Source organism: Blastomyces gilchristii (genome assembly GCF_000003855.2).
Source record: "Blastomyces gilchristii SLH14081 genomic scaffold supercont1.2, whole genome shotgun sequence".
Lineage (NCBI taxonomy): Eukaryota > Fungi > Ascomycota > Eurotiomycetes > Onygenales > Ajellomycetaceae > Blastomyces > Blastomyces gilchristii.
The window spans coordinates 5,508,393-5,528,856 of NW_003101681.1; the positions used below are offsets into that span (position 1 = coordinate 5,508,393).

A 20,464-nucleotide genomic window follows, 5' to 3' on the forward strand; every position below is an offset into this window, starting at 1 on the left:
TGACCATACAAGAGGTACATGTAGATTTCCACCCTGAATTATTGAGATCACAGGCTCAATCCACATTCAAATTAATCAGAAAGGTTGAGAGAGAATAAATTCAACTTTTCTGGAGGTGGTAAAAGCTCACAATGAGGTCTTGCGGCCTCATTGCTATGAAACTCTGCCCTGAAGGGTTGGTTTCTCACCCACCAGCGGTACCTTTTCTGAGACATCTAAATGGCGCTGTCGTGGTGTGATGCCGTATGCGTTGCTAAGTACCAGGTACTTGTAAGCCGGGCTTATACCGTGTGCATGAGTTAACCATTATACCAGGCCAGGTAACCAGGCTGTGGAGTATACCCGTTATACCCTTAAACTGGCTTATAAGGAAAGGACCAAAAAGCAACTAAAACACCCCATAACTCACGCAGCAAGGCTCCGAAAGACACCAAAAATCGGCGAGAATATCCCCTGTGCATTTATATTCTCTTCATCATAATTAAAAACAGGAAAAGGGCCTAATCGAGCTGTTCGAAGGACGGGGGGTTGGCAAGCAGAAAACGTCTCCGTGTGTTTGTCACGTGCCAAGCAGCACTGCTCAGGCTCCTTCCAAAAATATCGACGGTGTTCTATACCGCGTTAACCTGAGCAGAAGAGAACCTGTTACCTCAATATGAAGCAACTCAAGTGCAGGAATGAGACTCTGGATAGCAAGACTCCAGTAAGCTCTGTCCCCTTATGCTTCCCTGCTGGGGAGCGTGGACTTCTGCAACGCGTGGGACATGCCAAAATGCTGAGTTATTCGAAGTGGTGAAGATAAAGCTACCGCACGAAACGGATGAATGTGCTAACTTTTATCAACAGGTGATAGAAATCCCCCTTATCCTTGCAACGGAGCAAACCTCGAAATCTGGAAGACGCTTTGGAAATTCAAAGCCCTAGCCTGTACCGCAGGCAGCAGGCTTGACAAGATATAAGAAAATGTGGGTATATATGATAAGGAAAAACTACGTTAATTCACAATGAAAGAAATTGGATATGGCTGCTATCTCAAGTGCAGCAATATATGGATCTTTGAAAAGCCATCTCCTCCGGTGGAACAGGGTAACAAGAGACTCAGAGCAAGCAAATATGACGTGAAATAATTCAAAAAATGAACATATGTATGGACGATATCACAACATCGTCACAATCTCCATATCACTATTATATTTGGAAAGCCGGCCATTCCGATAGACGGTGAAGCCCATGAAACGGAGCCGGGTTGGCAGTGTCTGAAGACCCATAAGAAGACTACGCCCCCGCGCTCCAGGCGTCGAACTCTCCCAGGAGTAGAGTGTCTATCCCCGAGTTTGGCCAAGCGAACTAATATAGAGGGAATACAGATGAAAGGAAGTGTATAGAAGACAGGAAGCGCAGTGATTGAAATGACGTCGAAACAAGATCATCTTGTGGGATGATCCTATCCGAAACGGGCCGCGCCAAGTGTGGGGATTGACAAGGGTTAGTTAGTTACAGCGGCTGTTGGCGATCCATAGTCGAGGTTCTAAGTTGGTTGTTAATCGCACGCCGGAGTCGAATCCTGAGTTAGCCGCCTTGGTACACCCAAAGCGGGGTGGAAATGTAACTTACCTATAAGTTGTGAATCAGTTTGTCCTTTTTGGGACTTTTCTAACTACTTTATTGAAAGCGGGTAAGTGTGGTGCTAAGTTTCATCACTGAAAGAAAATGTTATTATTAAGACCAAAATGGTAGAAAATATGTAGATACCTATATCATCACTCGCGGTTGGATGCCTCCGCATTCCTCGAATACCGATACTACCTAATAATAGCACATGCATCATTGAAGTCCTACCACCAAGAAATCCATTTTCTGCCTCGCCGTGCGTCGTTAAAGCTCCTCAAACTCCATGCGGAAAGTTGAGTGATTTTATATTTTATCACTCGAAACCTTAATTTAGTTCGATTCAGAGCATATTCTCTGGCGCCGTGTGGAGATTTATTAGTACTAATTCTGAAGAAGGTAGGGATTCGGTTCAATTTATTTTGACCTCATCAAAACTCTTTAGATTTGCTGGGGCGTTAACAAATGTATTTTCTTACTACTATCTAGCTGGTGGTATCTTTTTAACGTCCCCATATGCATTCTGAGAAGCCATATAGTTGCGATCAGGATGAACCGTTTCATTTTTACCAAAATTAGCACCGTAAGTTCCCTCAAAATAGGTACTAGTCCGTTGGCTTGATGTGAGTTTACTATTTCTTCCTATCTCGCTCTCTCTTATGCTGACGGGAGAAACCTGCCGCATCGTCCTGCTGAGAGCGATATACATGTACATACAAGGATGGTTTTGCAACAAAAGTGACACATCGTGTTGATGAATTCAAAAGGATTAGTTTTGATATAAATTTATTTTCATCTGTCTCCTATATCTAGACGACAACGTATTACCTACGAGAGGAAAAACTTGGTTTTTTGTGGAAAAATAGTCAAACGGTGGAGCAGCAAGATATAGATGATATCATCGCGATACATAGACCATACTACTAATGGCTCCCAAGGTCCCTGATTGGTTCTAGTTATTTTAGCCCCGCTATCCAACATTTCAAGTCGGGAACTGAATTTATGACTTTGAAACAATTATCCGCCAGTTGCGAAATTTGAATCATCATTCTGATCGATGATGATTATCTTGCAGAGACACCTGTTTGTTCCATTTTAGCGGAGACTAATTGTGCGTATTTCTCGTCCATCCACCCCGGATCGCTGCTCATTTTGGTGAACGATGATGCAAATGTAGCGAACTTCATCGTTTTGAGGCCCTGCCTAGTATAGCTTTTTAAGTCGAGTACAGAGTATACAGTATATATTTAGCGAATTGTTCTCGGTTGCAGCTCTTTGGCCACCAAGAGTACCTAGGAAGATAGCCCGGTGTAGGACGGGATGCAACCTAAAGCAAGTGTCTAGCGGCACACTTGAGTGTACTTTTACGATTCTCAACTGGCAAGGTAGAAGAGATTTTGTTGATTTTCGCCACTCAACACATGAATTTTGAGAAAATCCCTGATCGTGGGAAAATGTCTGCTGCTTTAGCGTGGGCAAAGGGTGCGCCTAGATTGCGTAACTTACTATATATATGGGTATGTAAAGTTGACCAGTAACTAACTATTCTAGCTAGGATTTGTGAACTGAGCTGAGAGAGCTAGCTAGTTAGTTAACTAACTATAGCCTAACCAGCCCATTGTCAAAAGTTTGTTGAGTGCTGCTTCCAGACGGGAGATTCGTTCGCGCTGACCAGAGATGAGAGGTTTAATTGCTGTTAACTACTCCGTAAGTTACTCCGTAGGTTAATGGTAGTTAACTAGGCAGGGCAGGATAACGGCCAGGTTGCTTCTTGTCATCAACCATAACGCCAGACAACAACAGGCTGCCGTTGCAGAGGCTAGTAAGAGAGTTTCAACAGACTTTCAGGGCTTGGAGCTCCTACAACGTAGTAACTAGTTCGTTGAACCCTGGCCTTGTTTCTTGTCGGTGGCGGGCCAAGCGATGAGGGCATAGTAATAGTTATCCAGGATGTCAACCTTGCTGCATTGGGACTGAGCACCCCTCCGCGGCTTCATCTCCGTCTTCTTCCTCTTCCCCTTCCCCCTCCCCCTCCCTCCCCCCAACCTGTCACCTTCGCTCTTCAGTTCCTCTTCTGCTGGCTATTGTTCTTGATCATCCATCCCGTTCTCAATGATGCTGTGACCACACGAAGATTGAGGTGACTGACTGGCTTTGTACTGCTCGCGATCGCACGGCAAGCTTTAGTGCAACTGAACCCCGCCTCGAGTGTACTCCAGCTCCATATTCCCCGCAGCCAACGTTCGTTGCGCATATATACAAAGTTCATTTCATACGTCTTGTGCTTTATTTGGTGCCTATACCCTATATTACTCCATTTCACCCTTTTATCCTCATCTTTTTTGGCTGGACCGTCGGGTATGTACATGTACAATCATGTCCGACCACAATAGTCCCGATATGCCCAAACGGGACATCAAGAATCATGTGCTGTTTGAAATTGCAACTGAGGTCGCCAATCGAGGTTTGTGATTCCTTAACTTCTATTTACCGGGAACTGTGCTTTCAAGTGAATGTCAGGCTGACCATTCGTCCTATGCATAACTAGTTGGTGGAATATACTCTGTCCTCAAGTCCAAGGCGCCGGTTACTACAGCAGAGTATGGCCAAAGATACACGCTCATCGGCCCTCTGAATCGTGCATCGGTATATATACATACATTCCCTTGCCCCTTACTCCAGACCCCGTTTTTTTACGTGTTTATATATTGCCCATTGTGTGGACTGAATTGACAATCTCATAGGCTGTCGTCGAAGTCGAAGAACTTACGCCCTCCGACCCCCATCTTATCGAAACTATGACCTCGATGAAGGAGCGGGGGATTGATATGATGTATGGACGGTGGCTTATTGAGGGTGCGCCAAGGGTGCTTCTGATCGATACGGGTGCGGGATACAAATATCTGGACGAGTGGAAGGGTGATCTTTGGAATGTGGCGGCCATCCCTTCTCCGGCAGAGGATAGTGAAACGAACGAAGCTATCGTGTTTGGCTATTTGGTCGCTTGGTTCCTTGGTGAAGTACGAGCCGACAACCCCTTTGTCTATAGTATTTAAACATGTACGTTGCTGCTAACTTATGACTCAAGTATATTTCAAGAGACAGAAGGAGGGCAGTTGTCGCGCATTTTCACGAATGGCTAGCTGGCGTTGCCCTCCCCTTGACCAAGAAACGACATATGGACGTCACAACAATTTTCACCACCCATGCAACCCTGCTAGGCAGATATTTATGCGCTGGATCTGTCGACTTTTACAACAATTTGCAATTCTTCGACGTTGATGCGGAAGCAGGCAAAAGAGGTATATACCACCGATACTGCATCGAGCGTGCTGCGGCGCATTCGGCAGATGTTTTTACTACGGTGTCGCACATCACAGCGTTCGAGAGCGAGCATCTGCTGAAACGCAAGCCGGATGGCGTCTTGCCGAATGGGCTCAACGTGAAGAAGTTTTCTGCGGTCCACGAGTTCCAGAATCTTCATTCCAATTCCAAAGATAAGATTAACGACTTCGTCCGTGGCCATTTCTACGGACATAACGATTTTGATCTTGACAATACACTATACTTCTTCACCGCAGGCCGTTATGAATATCGGAACAAGGGGGTAGATATGTTTATCGAATCCCTTGCCAGGCTAAATCATCGACTGAAAACAGCAGGATCCAATGTAACGGTGGTAGCATTCATTATCATGCCTGCGCAGACATCGTCGCTCACGGTTGAGGCCCTGAAGGGACAAGCGGTTGTGAAATCGCTTCGCGATACATTAGAGATGGTCGAGAAGGGGATTGGAAGGCGACTATTCGAGCGCTGCCTCAGCTGGAAGGAAGGGGATAATATGCCCGATGAGAAAGATTTAATAACCAACCAGGACCGAGTGCTTTTGCGCCGTCGATTGTTCGCAATGAAGCGGCATCAACTCCCCCCCATCGTGACGCATAACATGGTTAACGATGCCGATGACCCTGTGCTAAACCAGCTGCGTCGCGTTCAACTCTTCAATCATTCTTCTGACCGTGTCAAAGTTGTGTTCCACCCCGAATTCCTCAATTCTTCCAATCCGGTCTTGCCTCTTGACTATGACGATTTTGTCCGCGGTACGAATCTAGGCGTTTTCCCGTCATACTATGAACCTTGGGGTTATACACCTGCAGAATGCACAGTTATGGGGATTCCCAGCATAACCACCAACCTGTCCGGATTCGGATGCTACATGGAGGAATTAATAGAGAACTCTTCGGATTACGGTATCTATATCGTCGACCGCCGCATGAAGGGTGTAGATGATTCTGTCAATCAACTTACGAACTATATGTTTGAATTCGCGTCCAAGAGTCGTAGACAACGCATCAACCAGCGGAACAGGACGGAGCGACTAAGTGATCTTCTGGACTGGAAGCGTATGGGTATGGAGTATGTTAAGGCTCGACAGCTGGCGCTTCGAAGAGGTACGTTTCCTCATACAGGGTTCACACTCAGGATACACAGTGGCAACCTTTATCCAAAACTCAATTTACATCCTAGCGGTTAAAGCTAACTAATCTTCCACTATTTGTAGCATATCCAACTTCTTTTGATCCCTCAGAAGATTTCAGTGATATAATTGGAGGCACTGAACAGAAGATTTCCCGCCCGTTTTCAGTACCCGGTTCCCCAAGAAGCCGGACGGGGATGATGACGCCTGGCGACTTTGCTTCCCTGCAGGAGGGCCGTGAAGGCCTCAGTACCGAGGACTATATCGCCTGGAAGTTACCGTGAGTGTTTTTTCTCTTTTTGTTCTTGAAGACCATGTTCGGAACTTCGATTTGGAAATTGAACCCTTGATGTTCTCCGCTGCATTCTTTGGTTAAATACAAAACTAACCACGGCTTTTTACGAATATCCAGTGAGGAAGAAGACGCAGAAGATTACCCATTCCCACTTGCCTTGCGGAAGAAGGGCGCACCTGTCGAGCAACCACACTCGCCGGACAGGGAGGTAGCTACTAACGGCGACGTTTAAAGATTACGACAAGACGAATGACTGTGACGATGAAGACTGATTTAACTCAGATATATCTTTATTTAACCTCACTCTGTTCTTTTTCTTTTTTGTTGTTGTTGTTGTTGTTGTTTGTTTTAGTTTTTCATTTTCATTTTTTGAAACTTGATTTTGGATGTATCTCTCGTGAAAGGAGTCGTTGATATCATATGCTTCTCGTTCACCTTCCGTTTCTTGCCTCTTTCCTTCAATTTTTGTACTTGTGTATATGCTATCCTATATTATATCTATTTAGTTATGTGTGTTCGTTACTATATATACGAATGCATGTGTATATTTGCGATGTCAGTTGCAATCCTACTATTTCCCCCTTCCTTGTTGTTCTTGCCTTTTTGTCAGCTTCTTTTAGCTTTTATTTCTGGCTCCAATTCGTCTAGAAGCGAAGACATTTTTACCATATCCGCATCGCATGTCCGCCAAACAACCTGATTTTTTCTTGCCTGTCTACATCGCTGATGATCTGTGTCTTAGTTTTTTCTTCTTATTTCACCTTGCATAATACCGATAGTGGTATAGAATCTCAGTTTCGTCACCATGCGCTAAATCATATATTCAATTACTTACAGCTGGATATTGAAATAGGGCACTCAATCGTGGATTAAGAGAGGGGCGCTGGTGAAGACTACGTGGGACGAAACAGGAAGAGACAGATTAAACAGAAATTCCTGGTGAGCTACGTGTATGAATGTATAGTACATCGTTCAGCAGAAGGGACTTATTCAAACTATGAAGCAACCCGATTTCATCGACTTGTCTCCGTCTCCGCCAGAAACTTCATTTAAAAATCAGCAAGCGAAAAATTTTCTCCAAGATCCCTCTTCCCAAAAGTCGACACAGCCCAATAATAAATATCAGCAATATCCTTGCAATTCTCCTCCTTCTCCTTGTTCTTCTCCTTCGCACACTCTTTATACAAATCACTGCGGAACAACTTATCAATCTTCTTCTTGTTGGCCTTCGAGAAGCGGCCTTGGGCCTTGTAGTTGCGATAGCCGAAATCGTGCCTGTAGCAGCTGGGGAGGAAGTTGAAGCCCGGCTTATCTGGGGACTTGGAGCAGCCGTCTGAGCGCCAGTTTAGCGAGGAGGGCCTCTTCTTGTTGCGTGCTGCTGTGAATTGGGCCATAGTTGAGGAGAAGAGGAGTCGGTCTGTGGCTTGCCGGGGGGTTTCTGCTCTCGCGGTGAGGATTGAAAGATCACCACCCGCGGGAGCCGCCGCAGTGGGGGCGGAGAGTGTGAAGGCGCCCATTGAGCAGAGGGTGAGGAGGAATGTGGTCTTCATAGTTGGTATGTCCCTTCTATACAAATCGGGGAATATGTGCGAAAAGTGGGAATCCGCGTGTATCAAAAAGTCAATATAGATAGTTATATCGGTATGTATACCTGGCAGACGGCACGAAAAGATACATATTTTCTCGTGAGGACCAGGCGAAGCAGGCCCTTATTAAATAACTCTCTGCCACTTGGTGCCTCGTCTTCAGCACCCTCCGTCCTCCTATCAGCTGGGATTCACGAGTTTCGCAAAAACCAGGCATGCTGATCAGTGATCAGTGACTGGCTTGGACACCAGGCCCAGCAAACGCCCCATGCGGGTCATGCCACTTAATCTGCCATTTTGCGGTGGGATCTTCAGATCGTGTTGTCTCTTGACGATTCGTCCGCAGTTGCCAGTTGCGCAGCATGGAATGGATGGAACATCCTAGTTTAGTGAGGGGGAGTGCGGGAGGAGTTCGTGATTCTTGATTCTCCCTCCGCAGCAAGCCAGCGAAATATGGTGTTATGATTGGAACAAGTCCTCAAGTTCCCCTCTCGTGTTTGGCCTGCAGATTGCGAAAAGCAGACAGGGCTCAGGCACGCTAAAGCTTAGTTAATTGGTTTAGGGCGGTTTCATAATTTATGCTTACTTTCCCGGCATTTTCGAGAGGAATCAGAAGATTGTGATTCTGGATTCTAAGAGCAGAAAGAAGCGCTCTGATACACCACTCAGGCACGTTATTTAGCTAATACTACTCTTTTCACCCTAGATAGAGGGCATAATCTCATGCAACGCTACCATTTCTGAGGCGGGAAAAAAGGAAAACAACGGTTCGATGGAACATGCTCCACCCACTCCTCTGGCTCAGCCAAAAAGTCATCTCCCCCAAACATCGCGGACGGAATACAATGCTGCCGCTAACAATCTTTCGCTCCATGAAGAGAGCTACAAGATACATATCCAAACAGGCAGCCAGATGGTTTCCTCAGCAGGTTCTTTCCACTCACTCCTACGATGCCCGTGGTCCAGCAAGCATGTTGTTCGCACGACTTGTGTACTAACTGAAAATGGGTTATGGCCCATGATGATGGTACCTCATCGACAATGAATTGACCCGATGGGCATACATACCTTCATTCTCTTTTCCTTGAGATATCTGACCTCCAGTCCAGTTCACTTCTGAAATAGCCAATGCGTGCCAATATTTCACATGTTCCCGGCACCGCCCTCACTGATAATGAGGCCACAGCTCTGCAACTAGCACAAATGGCTAGAAACTCACTCGAACTACCCGCTATTGGCAGGTTTGTGTCCCAAGTATTGAGTACCTAAGTAGCAGGGCTCCCATTTGCTCTTCGAGCTGCAGCTTGCTTTGATATCGATTGAGCCAGCCTTTGGGCGCATCCGTATAGCACTTACATCCGTACCAAGCAGGCAGTCAGCGTATCTCCATAGATACTCCTTCTTGCACACAAATATACCTTAAAGCTCTATTATGTACTGCTTAGTCTGAGGGTTTTCGCAAACATATAATTTCAAATCCAATTTCGGCCTTTGCCCGCCCATTTTCTATCCAGGGGGGAAGATATAGACGTTGCATTTATCATCTGCCTAGAAGCGGTTAGTTACACCGATGACTGAAGATTTCATCACCTCATGTGTCACAAACGTTCCACTTCTCGTTGAGAATCGATCCCTTGCATCGATCCGCAGATCAAGAACGGGGGAGGTTGGTACGAATATTGAGTTAGCGCACCTTTATATTTTAGGAAAAGCAAGAACAAACGGCCTTCCAAAAATGATGTCCCGTATCCGGGGCATCTGATTGGATTCCACTTCGTATACTCCGTTCCCACCTGTCAAAAAGCGGCTGTGCTACGGCTCAACGGCGGTTTTCTCGAAACCACCTCGTATTTCGCTGAGTTACACTTGCACAACGTAGGCCCGAGTTCTGGCTGGGTGCGCAATCCTGTCCGCATTAGTGAGGTATTTGTTTCAGGCGAGTTCATTGGTTTGTCAAGTTTTTTGTTTCAGGAACAAGGAGCTGATCTCGAGTCAGAATCATGTGGCGTTTGTGAGAGGGGAGTGCGGGGGATTTTTATTTTATTTTCTGCAGGGCGATGGGCGGAGATTGCGCGTTATTAGCTTAACTGCTACTGCCCGAGCAAAGGGTTATAGCAAAGGTATCGTTGCAATTCTCATCGTATCCTGGTGGAAGTCACATGCTAATGAAAGTCATAGATGGTGGATATCTGAACAACCGAGGATCAAGAAAAGAGTTGGCGCTAGGGCGGCATAACATTGGAATCTTTGTTCTAAGCTTTTCGCTCTGATTGAGCGTGTGAACAATGCCAACACAATAATCGGAAGTCAAAATGCGGGCTGGGAATTGTCAACAGAAGGACAAAGCAATGGCCCCTGTCTAACTAAAAGAAAAACAAATCTATTTGTCACGCTTATAGATTTTGGCAAGGAAAGATTCGAAAACAGCCTTCTTCAGACCCTCTGATTCGTCAAGCTTCGCGATCATGCCCCGGATCTTGCCAACCTGTTCCTCCTCGAAGTCACGATAGACTTGCTGCAGGTTAAGCTCGTTGAAAACAATTTTAACCTTAGCCTCCATGGCCGCGTCCTTTCGACCATACGACTCGTCGAGAACTTTACGCTGCTCCGCAGAGCACCGCTTCAAGGCCTGGTTGACCACCCAGGAGCACTTGTTATCCTGGATATCAGTGCCAATCTTGCCGATCTGCTCCGGTTTGCCGAACACGTCCAGATAATCGTCCTGGGCCTGGAAGTACTGGCCAAGCGGGATAAGGATATCGTGCGCCTGGCGCAAATTGGACGGTGTTGCGAGCTGGAGGTAGTGTAGCGCAAGCACAACGGGCAGGTAGAAGCTATAGTACGCGGTCTTGTAGATGACGATAAAGTTGAATTTATCCATACTGAAGTTGTTGAGGTCCACATTGTATTCAGGGGCGGTGAGCAGGTCGCAGAGCTGGCCCAGCTCGGTTTGGAAGGTGACTTCGTGGAATAGTTCCAGGAAGTCAACGTATGCGGGGTGCGAGCGGAAGTGCTTCTTGAGGAGGACATAGATGGCGGCTTCGAGCATGAAAGCGTCGTTGATGGCGATCATGCCGACGTTTGGGCGGCGGTACCAGCATGGCTCACCGCGTCGGGTGATAGAGCTGTCCATCATATCGTCGGAAACGAGGAAGAAGGCCTGGAGAAACTCTGTCATCCAGCCAAGGGTGCAGAGATGCTTGAATTGTTCATCGTTCAGGGGTTTTTCGAGCAGAGCGAGGCCAGTATCTGGAACGGAGAGGCCGCGATTCAGTTTCCCGCCAGGGGTATTCGCATTCATAGACTATTTTTTTTTAGTGTTGGGTAGAATGGTTAGTGAGCATTTCAAAGCTAGTAACATATAAGAAAAAGAAAAAAAAAAAGGGTCGAAATACAAACGTTTTCAAACCATTCCCGAGCAATAGAGGGAAGTCCATACTGGTTCGCATGGTCACTGATGTCCTTGACTAGGGAGGGAAAGACAGCCTCGAAGGCTGCACGGTCAGTTCGAGCGGCCATGGAATTCGATATTATTGTTTCCCCGAGGAAGATATAGTGGTCACGACTCAGAATAAAAAATGAGGTGTCTAATTTGGAGATCAATGGCAGGTATTCATGGGTGGTGTTGGGGGGAGTCTTTCTTTGATCTAGAAGTGATGTACCAGTTCAGCGGGGTGACTTTCGCGGGCTGTTTGCGCTGTTTGCACTTCAACAGCACGTGATATCAGGTATCTTCAAATGATGTACTCCGTAAACAAACGATATTCAACTTGAAGGAGTATATTCAACAGCCAGGCAGCTGATCTGTAGCAGTGGCTTGCAAGTGGTATACTCCATGACGATGATCCCATAATAATAAGTGGTGTCCTGGTCCTCTCCAGCTCAAAACTAACCCATAACTAGCCCTGAGCTCCCAACTGCGCGTCCTGCGCATGGAGGAGTCCCCGCATACAGGGCTTTCTAAACCGCGGCGTATGCCTATGGAGCTGTTTTCTGTTAACATCTATGAAACCTAGGATTAGGTGTAGCAAGGTTTAGCAATGGTAGCCAATATCAACTCTGATAGCTTGAGAGAGCTCCGGTACCGCCTTGAAGATGCCGCGATTAAATGCTCCGAGCGGTGTCTATACCAGTCCGCCAAATGGTATGCTAGAATTCTCTACCTTAAATAACACCATAGTCGCTCATACTGATCTTTTTTTACCGCTTTAATTAGGGCTGCGGAGATGCTTGACTCCTTAGTTTCTTTCGAAGATATCGATGACGGCGCAGATACTGATCCCGACTCTCCAATGGAGATACCTCCTCTCTCACCACCCAACCCATTTCTACAAACACAAGACCCCGAGGAAGCCGCCTTGGAAGCTCGGGAGGCTAGCAAATATATCCTTGCTAAATCGTACTTCGACACACGGGAATACGACCGGTGTTCTGCAGTTTTTTTACCCCCTTCGACCTCGGCCATCCCACTTGCTCCCGTCTCTGCAAACAAAAAATCCAAAGCCCCAGTTACCCCCCAAAAATCAAAGGGAAAATCTGCTTCTTTTGGAGGATCAACTAGCCATGCTACGCCTCAGAACCCCTTTCCACGATTAAGCCAAAAGTCACTGTTTTTGGCTCTGTACGCTAAGTATCTAGCCGGAGAGAAACGGAAGGACGAAGAAACGGAAATGGTCTTGGGCCCAGCAGATGGAGGCATGACCGTAAACAGAGAACTTTCTGGCTTGGCGCAACGTCTCGAGTCATGGTTCTCAGATCGGAAGGCAAGGGGCTTGGAGGGACAAGGACAGGGCTGGCTGGAATACTTATATGGAGTTATCTTGCTGAAGGGGAAAAACGAGGAAGAGGCCAAAACGTGGCTGATTAGGAGCGTCCATTTATATCCCTTTCATTGGGGAGCCTGGCAAGAATTAAATGACCTCCTTGCCAATACCGAAGATGTAAGTGTGTCCTATTCTCCATTGATCACCATATCGACTGAAACTAACAATGGTTTTAACTCTAGTTGAAACGGATTGCTGACCAGCTCCCTCAAAATATAATGACCCTTATATTCCACCTCTATTGTAGCCAGGAGCTTTATCAGGCTACGGAAGATACACACCACATGCTGACGGAGCTCGAGAATATATTCCCCAACAGCGCATTCCTTAAAACCCAAAGAGCTCTGCTGTTTTATCACTCGAAAGGTACCAGCCCTGACATTCTTCCGTCTCATTATCCCTTTTTAACTCAACGTGTTCCGACAGATTTCGAGGAAGCGTCTGACCTTTTCTCTCAACTCTTAATCACCAATCCTCACCGTCTTGACAGCCTCGATCATTACTCCAACATCCTTTATGTCATGGGTGCGCGACCTCAACTTGCCTTCGTAGCCCAAATAGCGACTGCTACGGATAAATTTCGCCCAGAAACTTGCTGCGTGGTAGGCAACTATTACTCTCTCAAATCCGAACACGAAAAAGCGGTTATGTATTTCCGGCGCGCCCTAACGCTAGACCGCAACTTCTTGTCCGCCTGGACCCTAATGGGACACGAATATATCGAAATGAAAAACACTCATGCCGCTATCGAATCTTATCGACGCGCTGTCGACGTTAACCGAAAGGACTATCGCGCCTGGTACGGCCTCGGACAAGCGTACGAGGTTCTCGATATGGCATTCTACGCCTTATTCTACTACCATCGCGCTGCTGCTCTGCGCCCTTACGACCCCAAAATGTGGCAGGCCGTCGGCTCATGTTATGCAAAAATGGGACGTACCGAACAGAGTATTCGAGCCCTTAAACGTGCTCTGGTTGCAGGATCATATTATGAAGCAGGCGGTGTTGGAGGTGTTGGCTCGTTTAATAGTGCGGGCTCAGCAAGCTCCCGGCATCCATCCCATGGGGGTGCTGCATCAAGTACAAAACGCTTCCTTGATCCGGATACATTACATCAAATTGCGACACTTTACGAACGTCTTGGTGACGAAGAGGAGGCAGCCGCATACATGGAACTTACCCTTCAGCAGGAAACGGGACAGGTGGATCCGGACGACGAGGCTGCTGATGACGACAATGACGATGACACCGATGGGGACGGTGGTGGAAGTAGAGCTGATGCACGTCGCGTTTCTTCGTTCACGCAGCGTTCTGGTGATGACGCGGATGATGAACCAACTGGTACGGGTGTCACTGCTACGACAAGTAAAGCGCGCTTATGGTTGGCACGCTACGCGCTGAAGCACGGCGACTTGGACCGGGCTGATTTATTGGCCGGTGAGCTTTGTCAGGATGGGATTGAGATTGAAGAAGCGAAGGCATTGATGAGGGATGTTAGGGCGAGGAGGGAGGGTGATGGGATTTAAACAATTAATAATGCATACCCCTCCCGTGTATTTGTATAGTCCCATGGTTTACAACATGACGTTTTATTTTTTTCTTATTATTGTAGGTGTTACTCAAGGTTTATTTCCAAAAAGGGAGGAGGGGATGGTGGTTTTTTTTTTTTTTTTTTTTTTTTTTTTTTTTTTTTGCAGATACCATGGTGCGAAGCTATTTATTCCAGGGGTTCTGGAAACTCCAAACGAATCGCGAATGCGGCGTGAGTTATTTTTTTTTATTTTTTTTTATAGTATTATTAACTGCCATTACTATTAATTAATTATAGGCGCCGCTATCTTGACCCAATGCCAATTAATGCGAAGATCGAAATAAATGTGAAACTGCACTGCTCATTATTAATTATTCATTAAACATCGCCCATAGACGGATAAATTATAAGCGTCAGTATCACTCCCTGGCATCTCAGGGGAACGATCAAAGGTGAATGAATACCATGCCCTGGTAAGCTATACGGTGAACACAACATTAAATAAAGCAAGCGTCCTTTTGAACTATACCAACGATAATATCTCTCTCCAATCCCAACTGAGCTGAACATCAACGTCCATAGTTAGTAGCGACGGAGAACCGTTAGCCATGGCTCTTCCAGCTCCGTCCTTCTCCCCGAAGTCCGCATCAGTACTTCTGAATTTCCTCCGCTTCCGTTTCCCCTTCCGTGGGCAAGCGGTAATACCATACCCCCACTTCAAACATCCCGCAAACAACCGCTTGCCCAGCCTCTCCCACCTTTCTTGAATGTTTTCGAGGTGACCTGTTTGGTTATTTTCAAAGAAGCCGTGCTGTAAAATTGCTTCGCAGCGGAGGAAAATTATTTTCCCCTTTTGTGATGGCATGCCGCTAGCCCGCTGAGTGGTGGCAAGTGCGTTGCCAATTCGAGCAATGTCAGATGCTGCTTGCGGCGTGTTGGCTGTATTGGATTCGACGAGGACAATACCACTACATTTGGGAAATGCTTGTGTCCTTCCCAGGCTACTGGAATGGAGCATGGGTGTATCTGGGAATTTAGCATTAAGCACTCTTTCCAGGAAGTCTGCAGTGGAGGGTGTCAAGAGCTGTTTGGTGTCAAGCGGAATAGAGTCGACTTGATCATGAGATACACCAGTTCCTAGCAGGATTGGTGTTTCGGAGAGAAATAATGGACATTCAGGAACAGAGGGGATAGGTTTGCTGTCAAATATATCAGACCTCCCGACTGCGAGGTTGCTAACTTCCAAACTAACGGTCGGTTCAGGGGAACTTTGTTGTTCATGAGATGGATTTGGCCTGGACCCGTTCCGTTGTCTCAATTGAGAAAAATGATTCAACTTGTCTTCATCACGCTCTCCAAACGTCGTTGAACATTCTACTTCATTTTCAGGAATGGAGGTGTCGTTTACGTCTTCACGGTCGTCGGTGTTTATATAGGTTGGCATTGGAGTGGGTTGGGATAAGTTGGTAAGGTCTGCTAGGTGCCGATTCGCTGAGTTATCCTGGGAGTGAGACATGGGAGTGTCTGCTGAGGTTTGGGTATTATCTAAGTGTATTGCGATACACGGTGATCGCGATTTCGTGATTTTGGGCCTTTTCTTGCTCACTGCTCTGGAACCCTTTTGGGAAGCATCAAGTTCATTCATAGCCAAAGGCCCCAAGGATGTATCAGACTGCTCATTGTCCATATCATTGGGAGGGATAATCGAAGCCGGGGACAGAGACGAATGGTCCGATGAATCAATAATATAGCCTGACTTTCCATCTACCTCACCAAGTCGGTCCGCCAACCAGGCGACCTCCTGAGACAACTCATCTGTCGGGACTGAGTTTGCTGCTTCAGCCAACTCTTGCAGCTCTTTTAGTGTTGTAGCATCCTCCACATCCCGATCCATATGGATTTTAAGGACACGCGGAAAGCGTAGTGTGAAATAGTTCACTCCTGCAGGCTTCTCAAAACCACTACCGACCATCTCAACCACAAAGGGGTTCTTGAAAAGCACTTGTACTTTGGGAAGTTGCACCTGATCTGTTTTTATGGTAAATGGAGCATCGTCATCATCTACATCACAGCTGCAAAACTGGCCGGATTGATTAAGCGTTCGTATAAATTCAGTGTTCACATTGTGTCGATTGAGGAGGTCCACGACGCGAAATATCGGCCGCGCATCGTAGGGATTTTTTGAACTGCCATCGCGGCATCCCACGAAGAATGATGTCCATTTAACACCTTTAATAGCCCGGAGATGAGCAGCTTCACGAGCGTCATATCTTGCTCCTATCAGGGCGAAATCTGCGGTATCCCCTATCCCTGGAATATAGTCCTTTTTCATTTTAATCCAATGTCCTAAGCTAGAGTCCTCTTGCTGCCCAATATTGAAGTATGGTTCTTCGCTTGATTTTAGAACGAGTCCTTCCCAACGTTGCGATATGGCTGTGGCGAAAGAGTTTCTCAAGATCTCCTGACTGTTTGACAACGAGAAGTTGATATACTCCTGTTCCGCAATCCCAGCACGCCCATCAATAGGGTGAGAAATTTTCCTCAGTAATTCCCTGCGTTCCTTATATGACTTTAGTAAACAAACTTGATCGTCCATCAATAATACATCAAAAAGCATGATATATAGATGCTCATAGAAATGTACCCTAGTCCTTTATTAGCTATGGCACGAAATAAAATTCTTTCCAAGATCATATACATACGGCGAGTCATTTTCAGTACCAATGAATGAACCAGATCTCTTGACATGCTTCCGAAGCTTATGAAAGGGCAACAGTTTTGATTCCCTGTCACTCCAGACAAGAAGTTCTCCTTCTAAAATGCAGTTCTTAGATATTTTGCAGCCGGACTTTCCAATTCTTAAGCACTCATTCACAGTAGAATGAATACCGCTTCTGTCTGCAGTTGAGTCTTTCCCACTTTTCGAAAAGATCCGTATACAGCCCGAGTCTTTGGAAAGGTCAATATGTATCTGACAGTACTCTCCATCATATTTCCGTTCGACGCTCATTGTGCGTTTCCCTACCATCTTGCAGCAATGTTTAATGCTCCTGGCTTTATAAAACATTGCCCTTCCAACTTTCACTCCAATGGTAAGAGATATATGAGAAGACGCGAAAGAAGCCAGAAGTTTAGCATAGGTAGGATCTGGACGCCAAGGAAATCTTTTGATCGGATCACGGCTCAGCAAGTCCACGGCTGCTCTCAATGAATCCTGTAATAGAAGTAGATCGGGAAGGAGGAAATGAAAACTCCGAAGGACCAAACGAGCCGGCAGGGTTAAAGGGCTGAGATCTTTCAAAATGATCCTAGTAAACCACTTCGCATCGCGGCTTGTTAGGCGTCGTAAAATTGGTCCAAGTGCCTCATCCACGCTGGTAGCACTTCGCTGTCTCCTCACGTCTGGGCTAGAGAACCGACATCTCGACGCAATATCACTCAAGACAGCATCGACTTCTTCAACAGTTACTCCAGATTCCTCGGGGTTGTTGTTCTCCGCTTGCGTCATCACATTTTCGACACACTGGCCTAGGTCACCGTTCCCGCATATTTTGTATGAATCCAGTGCTAGCCTTCGCGAAGTCCCAAGGAGAAGACACCTGCCAATGACCTTAACGAGGGATGGCTCCTTTAATCCAAATACTCTCTCCGGCCGCCTTTCTGGTAACAAACATGACAGAAGAGCAAGGCGGTCAGTCTCTCCTCCATGGATTTGTTTCCCGTGCTGGTTAAACCAGTTGATAATGGTTGAAACGTCGGGATTTCTAACCCTCGACCCCGTTGATGCCTTTAAAGTGAGGTTCGTTTCGAGGCTCGTAAAGAGGTCGCACACGTAGGAAAATTTAAACCCCATAACACAACAGTAAATGGCTATCGCATATCTTGATAGTCGAGCCGGACACTACCACAAAGCACACATGTTGCAGTAAGCTGAGGTGGAGGCCGCATCAGACCTCATGGAAGATATCAGCAATCCCGTTTAAAAGGAACCAGAGAGAACAATCAGAGAGAACATATATGTGCTACAAGGGCAATATAAATATTAGGCTGGACAAATGAAGCGTGATATTATCGAGGGCTCAAAGTCCCGCTACTACAGAAAGGGGCGCGCGAACACGAAAGATTCCCCAAGTCACATGATAGAGAGCTCTACCCTACCATGGTTTAAGAGTACTACGGAGTAAATCAAGAGCAAATTATTCGCCGCTAAAAAGCGCCAGAGCCCAAGAATTCGCTGTAGGGAACAGCCATTTCAGATATGAAGTGGGAACGGCATTCGTACGTGGCCAGCGCCCATAGGTTTAGCAGCAAATCCATTCTAAACGCCTAACTGTACTCCGTGGTGACCCAGCATTTCTAACCGCCAATAGTTGTTTAATAAAATACATAGATGGAAAGCTTCCGTTACAAGATACCTTGCTTCTGAAGACTGTTTTTATACATCGTTAGCACATTGTCAAGTACACAGAGAAGAGCAGGCGGTATACGTACTCGAGATAAATTCGCTCCGGCATCACATTGCCTTCAGCATCTTCCATCTGCACCACGTTTTCTCGAGACTCCTTCTCCTTCTTCCTATCCTGTTCAAGTTTCTCCCATAGTCTCAGCGCTTCCTCGATTTTGGTGATCTCTCGGAACAAGCTAGTTTGTTGTGTGATCCCAAGACACCTTAACCCGTAAATATGCCTCGCCTCTGAAAAGTGCTTGTCGAAAGCGCGTCGTCCCATATAGACGAAGTTCCCGCAAATTTCACACGGCAGCTCCACCCCCAAGCCGTGCAGCTTGTAGAGCCAGTAGGGAATCGGTTTTCCATCCCAAGCCAGTGGCAGCTTAAGTGGGTTGTATATCCTCTCCTCATTATCGCTGTCGGAATCAGAATCTCCGTGACGGATTCCAGGCGGCTCTGCGGTCTCCGCAAACAGAGCATCGAGCTCCATTTGTCGCTCTCTCTCCGTCATTCCTTGCTTCCGCTCCACATTGACGCGCGTGGCTTTCCTCTCTTCCTTCAAGGTTGTGGCCAACGACCGAACACGGTGTTCTCTTTCTGCGATCGCACGCTCCTTCAAGCGACGGACTGCAGCCTCGCCGCCTGTTCGCGGTGTGGTGCCGTTGGGGGTAGTCCCAGCAGACTTACGAGTCTCTGCGGCGCGAATGTGTTTCTTCCCTGTGAGATGATTTTTGTATACGTTTTCGTTCTTGAATTCTCTCTCGCAATCTGCACACCAAATCCCTTCGCCTGTTCCTTCAGTTTTAGGGACGGAGGAGCTTTCCGTTGTGGTCGCTTCGTCCTCCCACCCAGGAACCTTGCCTTCTTTCCATAACCTTTCAAACTCTTCGTCATAACCATTAAAAAGCTTATCAAGATGTTCCAAAGGCTTAACTCGTTTTATAAAGCTCTCTAAGTACGCAGCAAGATCACCGACGTATTGGAAATACTTGTCCGTGAGCTTACCGTTTCGCTTGATGGGTAGCTGGGGTTGTGTGAACGCGTCGAATAGATCAAGGTACTGTAGGTATGTGAGCCGTTTCACACCCGGCAGATTTAGGTAGTCCTCATGGAGTTTAGTGAGGTCGAAAAACTGGCCATACGATTCTTCTCCGGTAAACATATTTTCCACTTCCATTCCAAATCCTTCACTCTCACCGGGGTGCCTCCTCTTGTACGCTCGCTCGAGATTCTCGACATGCTCATTAGGGTATCGACGGTGAAAATCTTTTATTTCGTCTAAGCGTTTGTAGAATTCATCGAAGGGTTCACCGGTTGAGATGGCCTGTACCTCCTTTGCTCTCAGACCTTCCGCATCTCTGTAAATATCCAGGAGCCTTTCCGATTGTTGCTGGATACGATTAAGAAAGCCTGCAATCTGATGGTCTCGGTTTAACCGGTCTCTAATCTGCAGTGAGTTAGTTAAAATAGCTGCGCGAAATGAGGAACGGAGGGCAGAGGGCATGCATACATTACGCGGCTCATCTGCTACCCGATCACTAATCCCCTGCTCAAGTCTCTCTAGATCTTCGTGAATAAATCGCTGATCTTCTATCAACATTCTTGCGATGGTTCGGCTGTATCTTTACTTCCCGTGTTGGTCTCTAAAAATGTATACGTTCCCGCGCAAACGGGTAATTGCGATTGTATATGTATGC

General features: G+C 46.6%; 6 protein-coding genes across 6 annotated transcripts; 2 read left to right on the top strand and 4 right to left on the bottom strand.

Annotated features, from left to right (window-relative positions):
- Window positions 1–2,673: 2,673 nt before the first annotated feature.
- BDBG_01509 (glycogen [starch] synthase) lies at window positions 2,674–11,401 on the top strand. Its single transcript, XM_002628555.2, has 8 exons — window positions 2,674–3,090; window positions 3,164–4,072; window positions 4,157–4,254; window positions 4,353–4,628; window positions 4,697–6,059; window positions 6,170–6,365; window positions 6,498–10,086; window positions 10,145–11,401. The coding sequence occupies exons 2-7, from the start codon at window positions 3,985–3,987 to the stop codon at window positions 6,610–6,612; spliced, it is 2,136 nt and encodes a 711-aa protein (XP_002628601.1). The 5' UTR covers window positions 2,674–3,090; window positions 3,164–3,984; the 3' UTR covers window positions 6,613–10,086; window positions 10,145–11,401.
- On the bottom strand, window positions 7,430–7,930 carry BDBG_01510 (secretory phospholipase A2; the record flags this gene model as incomplete). The annotated part of the gene is made up of 1 exon (XM_002628556.1): window positions 7,430–7,930. The coding sequence occupies one exon, from the start codon at window positions 7,928–7,930 to the stop codon at window positions 7,430–7,432; it is 501 nt and encodes a 166-aa protein (XP_002628602.1).
- Window positions 10,347–11,485, bottom strand: BDBG_01511 (farnesyl pyrophosphate synthase; the record flags this gene model as incomplete). Its single annotated transcript, XM_002628557.2, has 2 exons — window positions 10,347–11,270; window positions 11,366–11,485. The coding sequence occupies 2 exons, from the start codon at window positions 11,483–11,485 to the stop codon at window positions 10,347–10,349; spliced, it is 1,044 nt and encodes a 347-aa protein (XP_002628603.1).
- A 210-nt stretch (window positions 11,486–11,695) lies between these two features.
- BDBG_01512 (anaphase-promoting complex subunit 8) lies at window positions 11,696–14,709 on the top strand. The gene is made up of 4 exons (XM_031720369.1): window positions 11,696–12,110; window positions 12,183–12,906; window positions 12,972–13,155; window positions 13,216–14,709. Exons 1-4 carry the CDS (start codon window positions 12,007–12,009, stop codon window positions 14,313–14,315), a joined length of 2,112 nt encoding a protein of 703 aa, XP_031576521.1. The 5' UTR covers window positions 11,696–12,006; the 3' UTR covers window positions 14,316–14,709.
- A 134-nt stretch (window positions 14,710–14,843) lies between these two features.
- Window positions 14,844–18,173, bottom strand: BDBG_01513 (DNA ligase (ATP); the record flags this gene model as incomplete). Its single annotated transcript, XM_002628559.2, has 2 exons — window positions 14,844–16,965; window positions 17,023–18,173. 2 exons carry the CDS (start codon window positions 18,171–18,173, stop codon window positions 14,844–14,846), a joined length of 3,273 nt encoding a protein of 1,090 aa, XP_002628605.1.
- Window positions 18,174–18,765: 592 nt separating this feature from the next.
- Window positions 18,766–20,367, bottom strand: BDBG_01514 (splicing factor 3a subunit 3; the record flags this gene model as incomplete). The annotated part of the gene is made up of 2 exons (XM_002628560.2): window positions 18,766–20,214; window positions 20,278–20,367. 2 exons carry the CDS (start codon window positions 20,365–20,367, stop codon window positions 18,766–18,768), a joined length of 1,539 nt encoding a protein of 512 aa, XP_002628606.1.
- Between the last annotated feature and the right edge of the window lie 97 nt (window positions 20,368–20,464).

Bases quoted from the DNA above. Each gene is read 5' to 3' on its own strand.
- BDBG_01509 (XM_002628555.2), top strand. From the start codon at position 3,985: ATGTCCGACCACAATAGTCCCGATATGCCCAAACGGGACATCAAGAAT. The intron at 4,255-4,352 runs GTATATATACAT...ACAATCTCATAG, and splicing joins GCCCTCTGAATCGTGCATCG to GCTGTCGTCGAAGTCGAAGA. The intron at 6,366-6,497 runs GTGAGTGTTTTT...ACGAATATCCAG, and splicing joins TATATCGCCTGGAAGTTACC to TGAGGAAGAAGACGCAGAAG.
- BDBG_01512 (XM_031720369.1), top strand. From the start codon at position 12,007: ATGGTAGCCAATATCAACTCTGATAGCTTGAGAGAGCTCCGGTACCGC. The intron at 12,111-12,182 runs GTATGCTAGAAT...CGCTTTAATTAG, and splicing joins CTATACCAGTCCGCCAAATG to GGCTGCGGAGATGCTTGACT. The intron at 13,156-13,215 runs GTACCAGCCCTG...GTGTTCCGACAG, and splicing joins GCTGTTTTATCACTCGAAAG to ATTTCGAGGAAGCGTCTGAC.